The sequence below is a fragment of the Coloeus monedula genome, assembly GCF_965178545.1.
Source record: "Coloeus monedula genome assembly, chromosome: 16".
Lineage (NCBI taxonomy): Eukaryota > Metazoa > Chordata > Aves > Passeriformes > Corvidae > Coloeus > Coloeus monedula.
Window position 1 is genome coordinate 14,956,508 of NC_138796.1, and position 12,199 is coordinate 14,968,706.

The window sequence follows — 12,199 nt, forward strand, 5'->3', positions numbered from 1 at the left end:
ATACGAATCACGTGTCAGAGCAATGCTTTCCCTGCCCTGGTGGGAGGGAAGGAGCCGGGGGCCGTCGCTGCCGGAGCAGGGGATGAGCAGGAGTCACTGCCCTGCCCCGCAGCGGGGCTGGGGATGCACCAAGGAGCCGCTGCTGCACTGCCCGGGCTCCATCCCTGGCACTGCCTCCAGCCGTGCCCCACACAGCTCTGCCCTGGGGGCCCTGAGCCTCCTGCCATGGGGTCCCGTGGCAGGGGCAGGTGGGACCCCCACTCCCAAAGGATCCCATCCATCCCTTCCGCATCCCCTGTGGCCATTTATCTTCCGGGGCAGGCGCTGCCTTCATCTCTGTTTCTCTGCCACCGCCTCCTCCTCCTCCTCGCTCTCCCCCACCCTGTTCTCATTTCCCCAAGAAGACTTTAATGAAATCTGCCCTTAATTAAATCCACATTCATTTGCATAATTACCAGGAAATTGAAATTAGCCTGCGGACGTGGCTGGAATACATTTGGCATCAGGCAGCCCTGGCTGTTCGGAGGGGGCTGCACCGAGGGCCGCTGGGTGCCCCCACCCATGGGTGCTGCCAACCTGATCCACGTGCTGTTCCCCACATCCCTTCCCTGCCTTCCCGGCGTGGCCATGGTGATAGGGTGGAAGTGGAGGGACAGCCACTCCTGAGCCACGGCAGGGCAGAGGCCATACCCTCCACCCCCACAAAAGCAGCATCATGTTTCCTTCATTTAATAAAAAAAAAGTCTTCACCGCCATTGAGAAATTTTTTGTTGCTTTTATAACTATGTATTTTGTCATTTTTTATGGTTTCAGTTGTGGTTTTTTTTAATCCTTTTCAACAGTGACAAACTGAGGTAACGTCTGTGACACTACAGCCTCTCCTACGGGAAGAAGGTCCGAAACCCGACAGATGAGGGAACTGGAAATAAAAACCTGACAACCTACGGACACAGCGACCTCGACGGGGACAGAAATCACACCGGGCACCCCCTGGGACACACCCCGGGCGGTGCCACCAAGCCCTCCCAGAGAGGTGCCACCGAGCCCTCCCGGGGCGGCCGGGATCCCTTATCTACATTATTGCACGAAAGATCGAGGACATCGAGGGACCTAAGGCAAAAAGGAGTAAAACCGGTGCCTAGCTCTCTACGTGGGGCAATGCTACGTCTAACGCCGGGCCCGGGGGGTGCCAGGGACGGGGGCACGGCGGGGGCGGGGGCGGCCCCTGCTCTGTAAACTGCTGCTGCTGCTGCTGCTGGAAAGCGTTATAGCCCTTTGTGGGGAATTGGGGCACCGGGGCGGCCCCGCGGCACCCACCCCATGGGAGGGAAGCCCGAACCACAGCAGGGTGCTCCTGCCTTGGGGTGCCCCCACAGCATCCCCGCCGCGGCGGCGGGGTGAGCTCCCCGCTCTGCTGGGTGCCCAAATCCAGGAGGGAAGGTGTGACCTCCGCGCACACCCCAGGACCTTGTCGGTAAGGGGCCACCAGTGGCTCCTGCCACCACGCCCTGCCTCGCTGCAGCCAGCCCCGGCAGGGTCTGTCCCGCTGCCTCTTCCCCGCCAGCCCCAGGGGAGGGTGACAGGTCTGGGGAAGGGGTGACAGCAAGGAGGGGTGATGGGGACAGCACAGGGAAGCAGGCGGGCCCACGGGAGGCCACTCGGGGCCCCCTCCCCTGCTCCCGGGCTGTGCAGGCCAGCCTGGGGTGCACCGCCGCCACCTCCTCCAGTCCCTGGGTACAAAGAGTCTGCAGAGGGGACACGGGGACGCCAGCACGGCAGAGCCAGCCCGGCCTGAGCATCCAACCTGCTGGATGGCCGGCGCCGCGCCCACTGACCGCAGCCCGGAGCGCAGCTCTGGCCAGAGGGCACCCATCCCTCCGGCAGGGCCTGAGCCGTGTGGGGCAGGGCAGGGGACAGGGGCTGCCAGTGGCAGTGGCTGGGACACACAATGACACACAGACAGGGACACTTGCTACATCAATGGCTGCCAGCACCTCCCACGACAGGGAGGCAGCCGGGGCTGCCGGGGGTCCGGGAGGCTGCCGGCTCCCTGTCACCAGCCCGGCGCCCGCCTCCCCATCCCTTCCCAGTCCCCAGCAGTGCGGCAGGGACCAGCTGAAGAGGGCAAATCACCACCTACCCAAACCTCCCCAAAGGCCTCCTCCACGGTGCAGGGTCATCGGCCTTCCTGCTCCCCGGACAGGGGTCAAGCACGGGGTGGGGGCAGAGCCAGTGGGCCACCCACTACCCACTGTCCCTGCCTCTTCCTCCCCGTGCTGGGACACCCCTGCCCGTGCCACCCTGGGGGGAGCCTTGGAGGGGGCAGCACAGCCGTGGCAGGGCTGTGGGTGCCCCCAGCCTCCCCAGCAGCGAGCGGTGCCCTTGGCTGGGCTCCGGCCACTGGCCTTGCCCAGGCGGCACGGGGGGATCGGCATCCTCAGCGCTACAGAGCGCAACCAGTTCTGTCCTTTTCCTCTTCCATTGTGTTTCTTTTCCTTTTTTTTTTTTCCTTTGGGAGACCCAGAGCCCGGTCCCGGCTCGTGCCACCACCACGATGTGCTCCCCCCATCCCTGTCCCCAGGGCGGGGGGACGGGGCGGGTCGTGCAGATGCCACACGCCGCCGTCACACGCAGATCTCTATTGCTGTGGCCAGGACCATCTGCCCCTTGCCCTTGTCCTGCCGTCCATCTGTCCTGCTCGCCGTGCCCGGGGCGGCTGCGCCGGGCTCAGGGCCACGCGCTCCGCTCCCCTCGGTCAGGACGGTCCTCTTGAGCGGGGCAGGGGTGCAGGAGCCGGTGGCCTCGTGGCAGTGGGAGCCGGCCGGGAGCTTGTCCCTGGCGTGCTTGCGGGAGCGGTAGGAGGGCCGGCACCGCACCTCAGCCATGAGGTCGCACTTGATGAAGTAGAAAACCTCCTTGACAGGGCAGCGCTTCTCAGGGTCGAGGGCCAGCAGGCGCTGGAACATGCGCAGGGCGCTGTCCGTGAAGCGCCGCCACTGCGAGGGCAGCCCCGCCAGCCGCCCCTTCTGCCACCGCACGAACTCCTCGAAGAAGGCGTCGGACGCCACCGCCGCCTCCCAGGGGAAGTTCCCGGTGAGGACGCAGAAGATGAGCACTCCGAAAGCCCAGACGTCGATGCTGGTGTCCACGGCGAAGCCCTCGGCCCGGCCGGCCTGGCACACCTCGGGCGCCGTGTAGGGGATGGTGCCGCTGATGCGCTTGACCCGGCAGCCCACCTTGCGGGTCATGCCGAAGTCGGCCAGTTTGACGCGGCGGCAGTCGCGGTCGAAGAGCAGCACGTTCTCCGGCTTGATGTCCCGGTGCACCAGGCTCTTGCTGTGCATGTAGTCGAGGGCCAGGCCCAGCTGCTGCACGCAGCGCTTCACCAGCTCCTCGGGGAGCCCCACCTGCGGGGAGGACACGGCGTCAGCCACCCGCTACCGAGCCCCGTGGGGTCCCACCCGGCCCAGGCACCCACATTTCTGCGGCCCCATGGTCATGGGTGCTTTTATCTGGGTGCCCTGAGGCAGGGGATGGTGGTGGGTCCTGGGCCACCCAAGGGATGGGGGGTGGGTCTCAGGCTCCCCATAGGTTGGTTTGGGTTGGAAGGGACCTTAAGGATCATCCAGTTCCACCCCCTGCCGTGGGCAGGGACACCTTCCACTGTCCCAGGTTGCTCCAAGCCCTGTCCAACCTGGCCCTGGACACTGCCAGGGATGGGGCAGCCACAGCTTCCCCAGGAGAAGGGTGATGGGTCTCAGGCCATCCTAGGGATAGGTGCTGGATCTTAGGCCACCCAGGGGATGGGTGCTGGGTCCCACACTTGTTTGTAGGTGCTTGTGGTCAAGCCTAGCCCAGATAGGGGTGCCCAGTCCCCACACCTGCCCCCCTCCCACAGGGGCAGCTTTGCCCAGCACCCCCTGAGCCCCACACCCCACAAAGGCTCCCACGGGAGGTGCCGGGGGTCCCACCTGAGGCGGGATGATGTCAAAGAGGTCCCCGCCGGGGGCGTACTCCTGAGCGAAGACGTAGCAGTCCTCGGTCTCGAAGACCACGTCGAAGACCTTGATGATGAAGGGGCTGGAGGAGAGCGTGTTGGTGATGCTGAATTCTCGCAGGAAGTTCTTCAGCTTCGTTTTGCTCTTGTTGACGAACTTCAGGGCCATCTTGGTGCCTGCAGATGGCAGGGGACAGGAGTGAGCCCTCGGCTGGGACACACCGGGCACTCCGCTCCCGGCACACGCCCCGTTCCCCTCACCTGTGCTTTTGTGGGACACCAGGTCCACCTTGCCGTAGGTGCCCTTGCCGAGCTCGCGGATGAGGTCATAGTGCTTGGTGATGTCGGTGCCCGAGAGGGTGCGGATGGCCAGGGACTGCATGTCCTCGGTGATGAGGGGCACCCCGCAGCAGCCCAGCTTGCGCGAGGGCTCCTGCTCAATCGAGCCCGCGCTCATGGTTGCGCTGCAAGGCAGAGTTGCACTGCTTCCGTGGGGGCTGCAGAACCATTGTGTCCCTTCCCATCCCCTCCCATCCCATCCCATCCCATCCCATCCCATCCCATCCCATCCCATCCCATCCCATCCCATCCTGTCCCTTCCCCAGGGCTGCAGCCACGGCTCCTTGCAAAGGGGGATTGGGCTGCCAGGCTGGTGCTGAGCAGCTCCCACTGGGTGCCACCCCTCTGTCCCCAGGGGCCACCAGCCCAGTGGCTCTGGAGGGGATGCTCCAGCCTCCGCAGGGGCTGCAGCTGTGTGGGTGTTTGGGGGCAAAGGGAGGGCTCTGGACATGGCAGAGACAGGGACAGGAAGATGGGACATGGACACACACAAGGACACACATGGATACAGCCAGGGACACACACACGGACACATTTTCTTGGGCCTGGTGTGTTCACAGCCACCGTGCAGGACAAGAGCTAAAGCCCTTTGGGGCTCCCCTCTGCTGCTGTGGTCCCCACTGGAGACCCCAAGGGCCAGCCCTGTCTGTTCCAATACCGAGCCCCTCCGGAGCTGAGCCTCACCCCAGCCAGTGGCACTCCAGGGCAAAGCCAGGGCCATGCCACGGGCACCAAGGAGGACACAATGTCTGCAGCAAATCCCTCCTCGTACGTCTCCAACCATCCACCAGCACCAGCTCCCAGCCTTCCCCAGCCAGGGTGCCAGACACTCTGCTGTGGAGAATCCCAGACTGCTTTGGGGTTGGAGGGAACCTTAAAGCCAATTTTGTTCTATGGGCAGGGACACCTTCCACTGGCCCAGGTTGCTCCAAGGCCCGTCCAACCTGGACTTGGACACTACCAGGGATCCAGGGGCAGCCACAGCTGCTCTGGGCACCCTGTGCCAGGGCCTGCCCACCCTCCCAGGGAACAATTCCTTCCCAATATCCCACCTAAACCTGCCCTGTGGCACTGGGAAGCCATTCCCCCTTGTCCTCTGGCAGTGGGAAGCTATTCCAGACCCTTGTCCAAAGTCCCTCTCCAGCTCTCCTGAAGCCCCTTGAGGCACTGGAAGGGCCCTGAGGTCTCCCTGGAGTCTTCTCTTTTCCAAGCTGAACAATCCAAATTCTCTCAGCTTTTCCTCGTAGCAGAGGTGTTCCATCCCAATAATCATCATTGTGGCCTCCTCTGGACTTGCTCCAACATATCCATGTCTTTCCTGTGCTGGGGACCAACAGCTGGATACAGTATTCCAGGTGGGATCTCACCAAAGCAGAGCAGAGGCCAGCCCAGCCAGCAGCACATGGACAACACCACCAACATTCCTCACTCCTGACAAACCAGGGATGGTTTTCTCCTCACTCTGAGCATTCTCACAAGAAGATCCAAGCTCGGAGTCACCCACCACAGCAGTGGAACCGCTCCAGCATCTCCTCTGATGTCTTCAGGGCACTGCCTCACCCTCCATCACCCTGCGAGCACAAACCCCGGGCAGCCAGGGTCGTGGGGAGGGCACTGGGTGGCTGCAGGTGCATGAGGATGGACAGAGAGAGCCCAGGTGGTGCCCATGGGCTGAGCCCCATTCAGGGGCTGCGCCAGCCACCCCAAATGGTGCAGACACCCCACACAGCGCCTGCAGCACCCCACAGCCAGGATCACACACAAGGATCCTCCCAGCTCCTTCTCAACAAGACTGAGTTGGATCTCCAACTTTCCCTCCTTCCTTCCTTCCCCCCACCAAGCCGCCTGTCATCCCAAACCAAAGCTCAGCTTCTTCACTTATTATAGTTATATTTTTTCCCTGGGAAGTTGGGGAAAAAATAGAAAAGGAACTTCAACATCATGATGTTCCAAAAATGTAACAGTTTGACTCATAAGATCTCCGAAGCAGCTCATCTCCATAGTGTTTCATTGGCCCCCTGGCAGAGGAGCACCATCTCAGCGTCTGGGTGCTGGAGGTGGAGGTGGATCAGCAGCAGCTCGCTGGAGGCAGGGCTGAGAACAGCCCCCAGCATCCTGCACGAAGAATTCCGGCTACGCTTGGATTTACAATTGCGCTCATCAATGTCCCTTAATTAACCGGCATTGAAATGCAGTTATTCAAGTCGGGAAGGTTGGGTTTGAGGAAAAACCCTGCTGGTTGGATGGGAGAGAGGAGAGGGAGGACTGGCGGCGTGTGGAAGGGCTCTCCAAGTCAAGGGCTGTTTGCTTTTCCCCTTGGCTCAGCCTGTTGGGGTTTCCAGGTGTCTCCTTCCCAACCAGCAACCGAGGAACATCCATGGGAAGCAGGGATCCCGCCAAGTCCGGTCCCGTGCTGCGGCGTGGGCTGGCACAGCTGGCACCGGGATGTGCTGCCAGGGATTGGGATGTGCCGGGATCCTGCCGCAGTGCCGCCGGCATGGCGAGCTCCGAACAACACCCCCCACCTCGTCAGGGCCGCCAGGAACACGGAGCCATCGCCGATCCCAGGAGAAGCCGAACAGCGGCGGCGACCAAAATACCGACGCGCCGAGGCCAAGGAAAGCGTAAACGCAGAAGTTTTCATTAAAAATTGAAAGGCTCTTAAAAACATGTTGGGTTCGATGTGAGCAGCGAAGCGGGGCAGCAGCGGGAGGCGGCGAGAGCGCGGTTCCAGCTCTGTGCACTCCCAGGGACAGCAGGGATGCGGGAATAGCGGACACGGAGGGACAGCAGTGCCAGTGTGGCAGGAGATGCCACCAGCTTGGCCTGGACAGGGTTGAGGTCCCACATCCTTCTGCAGCCAGGCCAGTCACAGCAAGGACCACCTGTGTGGCCACGCGCCAGATCGGGTCAGTCCAGAGCCAAAACGGGGCCTTTTCCCGGCACCCCAGCTCCTCTCCCGCCCCAAATCCCTGGAAGAGAGGAGTCAGCACCGTGCCCGGAGGAAGCTAAACCCACCCTCTCCAGCTCAGGTGTTTCAGGTGTTCCTGAAGGAGCTTTCCCAAGCAGGGAGGAAGGATGCGCATCCCGCCTGAGTCCTGGCAAAGCCCCCCGCGGCTCAAGATGCCGGGAATGACAAAGAGGCAGTGAAGCTGCTGCCACGTGGCCCCGGGACCTGCCGCTCACCACAGGCGGTTCCTGCCGTCATCTCCGCATCCTGAGCCATTTCTCCTACTATTCAGACTAAAATTGTTCTGTGTTTAAGCTTCAGAACCGTTTATCTCATTGAGTGAGGAGGATAATCCACCCACCTCTTCCTTGCTCCCTGGCAGGTATTTATAGGCAGCCACTCGTCTCCGTCGGCAGCTGCCGCTCCTCTTCTCAAACCTCCCGGCTCCATCCCCAGCACGGTGGAGCAGATCCCGGAAGGACATTATCCCGTACCCAGAGCCCAGCATCCTGCCAGGAGCTGAGGCTGGCACCTCCAGTCCTGCCCCAGCGCTGTTCCCTGCCGGGGGATGCTTTGCCCTGCTCTGTATCCCGCTCCACATCCCGCTCCGCCGCACGCCCAGCCCTGGGCACATCGGCTCTGCCGATAACTAATTGCAAACTCATTAAGAGCTCATTGAGAGGAGCAGAGGCCGCCCGGGAGAGTTGCCCCAGGCTCCCGCAGCAGAGGCTGCTGGAGCAGCGGCTGCTTGGAAATTAAGAGGGAAAGGGGGAAAAAATCCCTCTGGCCACATCAGAGACTGACAGAAAAACAACCCGGTTATTGAGGGAGGTTACAGGAAAAGGGTTTGGGCTGAGCCTGGTGCAGGGTTGAGCGGCAGGGGCTGGGACTCGTACCAGGGGCTGCTCTGGGACAAGGAATTGGGAAGATGAAGGGAAAATCTATGCAAGGCAGGGGCTCTGCAAGACCCAGATTCCTCTTTAAAGAGAGGAGAAATGTGAAATGCAGCAGTGGGATGGGCACAGGCCCACACTGCTCTGTCCCTGCACTTGGCAGAGCTTGAATTTCGCTTTTTCCCATCCCCAAACCCTCAGTTAAGAGCAGGTAACACCGACTCCCACCCAAGCCCAGCAGGCTGGAGGCCAGGGCACCCATAAGGAGGGAGCTCCCTCCCTCCACACCCCAACCAGCTTCCAAACCTGCCCTGTTTCCCCTAAACCACGCACTGAGCCAGCAAAGTCACACCCCGGGCCCTGCCGGAGCCATCCCCTCTCCCAGTTCTCCACATGCCAGCACCACCCTGGTGTCACTGGGACGAGGGGCCAGTGGTGCTTTGGCCGTGCCCCACGTTGAGCTGCTGCCTCCCAGCGCCCCACTCCATTTCCAGCCCCTGCCACCTCCATTCCTGCCTGACCCCGTTCCAGGGACATCCTCTCCTCTCTTCCATGCCGCTGGGATCCGCACACCAGATATGAGCTGTGCTTCCCGGGGGCTGTGGCACGCTGGAGCCCAGGGAGGGCTTGCAAAGGCACCTTGGCCTAACGAGGACAACGTGGCTGTGGTGGGCAGGACGGGAATCTCGCTGCGGCTTGGAGCCACCAGTGCCCGCCACGGGCAGCAGCCTCCAGCCAGGCTGGCCACCACCTCCCGCTTCACCCAAAGCACCAAGACAGGCATAGGGAAAGGTTCCTGCACCCCCGTGCCAGCCCAGGGCCATCCAAAGCCACTCAGGACAAGCCGAGTGTGTCCTGGAGGTGGCTGGTCACGCACGGCACAGGGACATTGGCTGCTGGCAGTGGTTTGGGGACAGCCACTCTGCCAGCATCCCGCAGCCCAGGAGGAGCAGCCACCCCCAAGAGGCTGTGGATGGGGCACATCTCCATGTCCAGCTGGCCCCACAGCAGCGGGACAGCACCGGGAAATGCTGGAGCACCGCTGACACCACCGGAGCCAGCACCAAACCTCCACCGAAGCACCCGCAGCAGCTGGGACTCCCCAGTGCCCCCAGTTTAGGACTGAATTGGCACCAAATTCCAAGTTATCCAGCAATTCTCATACCAGCTCCTTGCTTAGACCAGAGCAGCCTGCTCAGCAGCAGGATTGTCTTCGGCAAAGCCAATGAACGCCCTGCCAGGCGCGGGCTCCCAGTCGGCAGGAGCTGCTCTCCCCTCGGTGCAGATGTTCCAGCTGCAGGGCAGGGTCAGGCCCTGTCACACCCATCCATAGTGTCCCCCGCTGCAGGAACCATCTCCCATCCTGGCCATCAGCCTGTGACAAGCTTCCTCAGCCTTTGGTTCCAGGATTCAGGTTTCGCAGACAAATTTGGGAAGAGCAAACAAAGCAGTGCCAGGACTCTCTCCTCCGGCAGCTCCCGGGGAGCCACCACTCCTCCTTCCTGCCACGGTTCCCTGTGCCCTCTGCACTGCTCTCCCAGAGCTGCCAGCAGGATTTTTCCCTCATCCACGCTGGGCTGTCTCCGTCCATCGGCCCCGATGACAGGACCTTGGCTGCCTTTCAGTGCTTCGGCCTCCCGGGGTTTTTGCTGCCGAGCAGGATGGCTTTGTTAGGACCTCAGCTCCTCCAGCCTGCAGCTCCTCCCGCCTTTGCCGCCAGCACCGGGGATTTATGATTACTTCATTGTTTGATTGGTTTCATCAGCCTGTCATCATCTCCCTCCCAAAACTCTTCCGCCAGCGCCGGCAGCACCGCACGGGTGGGATCTGCAAAGACAAACGCCCCGAGCGGCACCTGCCCGACCCCACGGCAGGGCCAGCCGGCCCTCGGCCCCGCTCGCTCCTGGAGACAACAGGGACACGTCCCTCTGCCACAAAACCCAGCCCTGACTCCACTCCCGGGGGCTCTGTGTGCCCTGTGCAGCCCGGGCATCGCCCCCTCCTCAGCCTCCCGCCGACCGGGATGCTCCCATGAAGGAGGATGCTCCCACCACTGCGTGGTCTCCTCCCGCAGCACCCCGGGCAGGGCACGGTGACACCGGGCGGGTCGGGGGCTCGGCACGCGGACACCCAGCTCCGACCTTTTCCTCCCCGTGGGCAGCACCCCGATGCCGGGACAGAGGGGTGCTGGGGCCGGGCCACCCTGCCCCAAGTCCCCGAGCTGTGCTGGGGCTCCCGGCTGGCGTCGCCCGCCCGCGGCCACGGCGGCAGCGAGGCCGGACCTGGAGGAAAGTGGGTCACGCTCCCCCTTCCCCGCTGCGGCCGGGGAGACGCCGGTGTGGGATGGAGGCCGGCCCTGCGGCCAGGGGACAGCAGGGGACAGCAGGAGAGGTGAAAGGGGAGATGGGGGAGGTGATGAGGGGACACAAGGAGACAGGAGGGGATGTGATGAAGGGACGCGAGGGGAGACAAGGAGAGATGACGAGAGGAGATGACACGGGGAGATGATGAGGGGACAAGAGAGGACACGATGAGGAGAGACAATGAGGGGAAACGAGGGGAGATGATGGACGGGGCATGAGGGGAGATGACAGGAGGACATGAGGGGACATGAGGGGAGGTAATAGGGAGGACAGGAAGCTGGTGAGGGAAGACAAGGGGAGGTGAGGGAACATGAGGGGAAACAAGGGGAGATGAGATGGGGAGGTGATGAGGAGACACAAGGGGACACAATGAGGGGACACGAGGGGACACGGCCTGAGCTGCCCCCGAGGCCGCCTCTCCCTGCTCTCCCCTTCCCCTGTTCCCAGCTGCCTTCCAGCTCAGCGCACCCTTCCAGACCCCCGAAACCCGCCGGGAGCCCCCGGGGAGCAGCCCCGCGGCCCCAGCTCCGCTCAGTGTCACTCACGCCCCTCCGTCCCCGTCCCTCCCCCTCGCCCCCCCGCCGTACCGGGGCCGCCCGGGGCGCAGGTGCCACCGGCCGCAGAAGGGACCCGGGGCGGGGGGGCGACCGATCCCGGGGGCAGCGCCCGCACCGCGCGGTGCCCACCCCGCTCCATTCAGCCCGGAGCGCCGGTTGTGCCGGGATGGGGGTTTTGTCCCCTCCCCGCGCCGTGCGGGCAAACAAAGGGCGGCCTCGGTACCGGGCGGGCAGCGCCCCCCGCACCCCCGTGCCCGCACCCCCATCCCCGTATCCTCATCCCCGCACCCCCGTGCCCGCACCCCCGTGCCCGCACCGCCACCTTACCGGAGGGGCGAGCCGCCGCCGCGCCCCGTCCCCGCCGGGAGAGGAGCCGCCGCCGCCGCCGCGCTCCGCCCGCCCCGCCGGGCTCCTCATGCCGCGGCCCCGCCGCCGCCGGAGGAGCGGAGCGGAGGGAGCGGAGCGGAGGGAGCGGAGGGAGCCGAGGGAGCGGAGGGAGCGGAGCGCGGCGCCCCCCGCAGCCCCCGGCAGCGCCCGCCCCGCGCCGCGCTCCGCCCGCACCGGCACCGGCGCCGCCCCGGGGAGGGAGCGCGGAGCGGGAGGAGCGGGAGGCGCGGGGGGGCTCCGCCGCCGGCCCCGCGGGGATGGGGGGATGCGGAATGAGCGATGCGGGATGCGGGGCGCTGCTTGTCCCCGCCCCCCCGATGTAGCCGGGGGGAGTCGGAGCGGGAGCAGCCCAGGAAAGGGGAGTCGGGGCTGAGCCGCCCCCTCCCCGCCGGTTGCGGAGCTCCGCTCCCGCGGGTTCGGCTCGGAGCAGCTCACGGCGCTGGGGACAATGGGGATGGGAGCCGTGCTCCGCAGCGGGCGGCTTCACAGCCTACCCCACCCGAGCACCCCGACAGTCCCAGCTTGGAGCATCTGGGGGTCACCCGCGCTGTGCAGCCGGAATGCCCAAGCACAGGACCCTGTCCTGCTGCCCGCTGCTTCCCTGGGCCCCGCTGCCCTTGAGCTCCTCCGAGACTCTGTTCCCTCTCCTTTGGCACGGGTGATGCCCCCCCCCCCCCGGTGTGGGTGATGCCCACCCTGGGTCAGGGAATGGT

The 12,199-nt window shown here is 64.2% G+C and overlaps 1 protein-coding gene across 1 annotated transcript; it reads right to left on the reverse strand.

Moving 5' to 3' along the window:
* Nucleotides 1-2,624: 2,624 nt before the first annotated feature.
* SBK1 (SH3 domain binding kinase 1) lies at nt 2,625-11,498 on the reverse strand (the record flags this gene model as incomplete). Its single annotated transcript, XM_082291836.1, has 4 exons — nt 11,427-11,498; nt 4,259-4,461; nt 3,972-4,174; nt 2,625-3,407 (listed from the first exon to the last, which is right to left on the reverse strand). The coding sequence occupies exons 2-4, from the start codon at nt 4,452-4,454 to the stop codon at nt 2,625-2,627; spliced, it is 1,182 nt and encodes a 393-aa protein (XP_082147962.1). The 5' UTR covers nt 4,455-4,461; nt 11,427-11,498.
* Between the last annotated feature and the right edge of the window lie 701 nt (nt 11,499-12,199).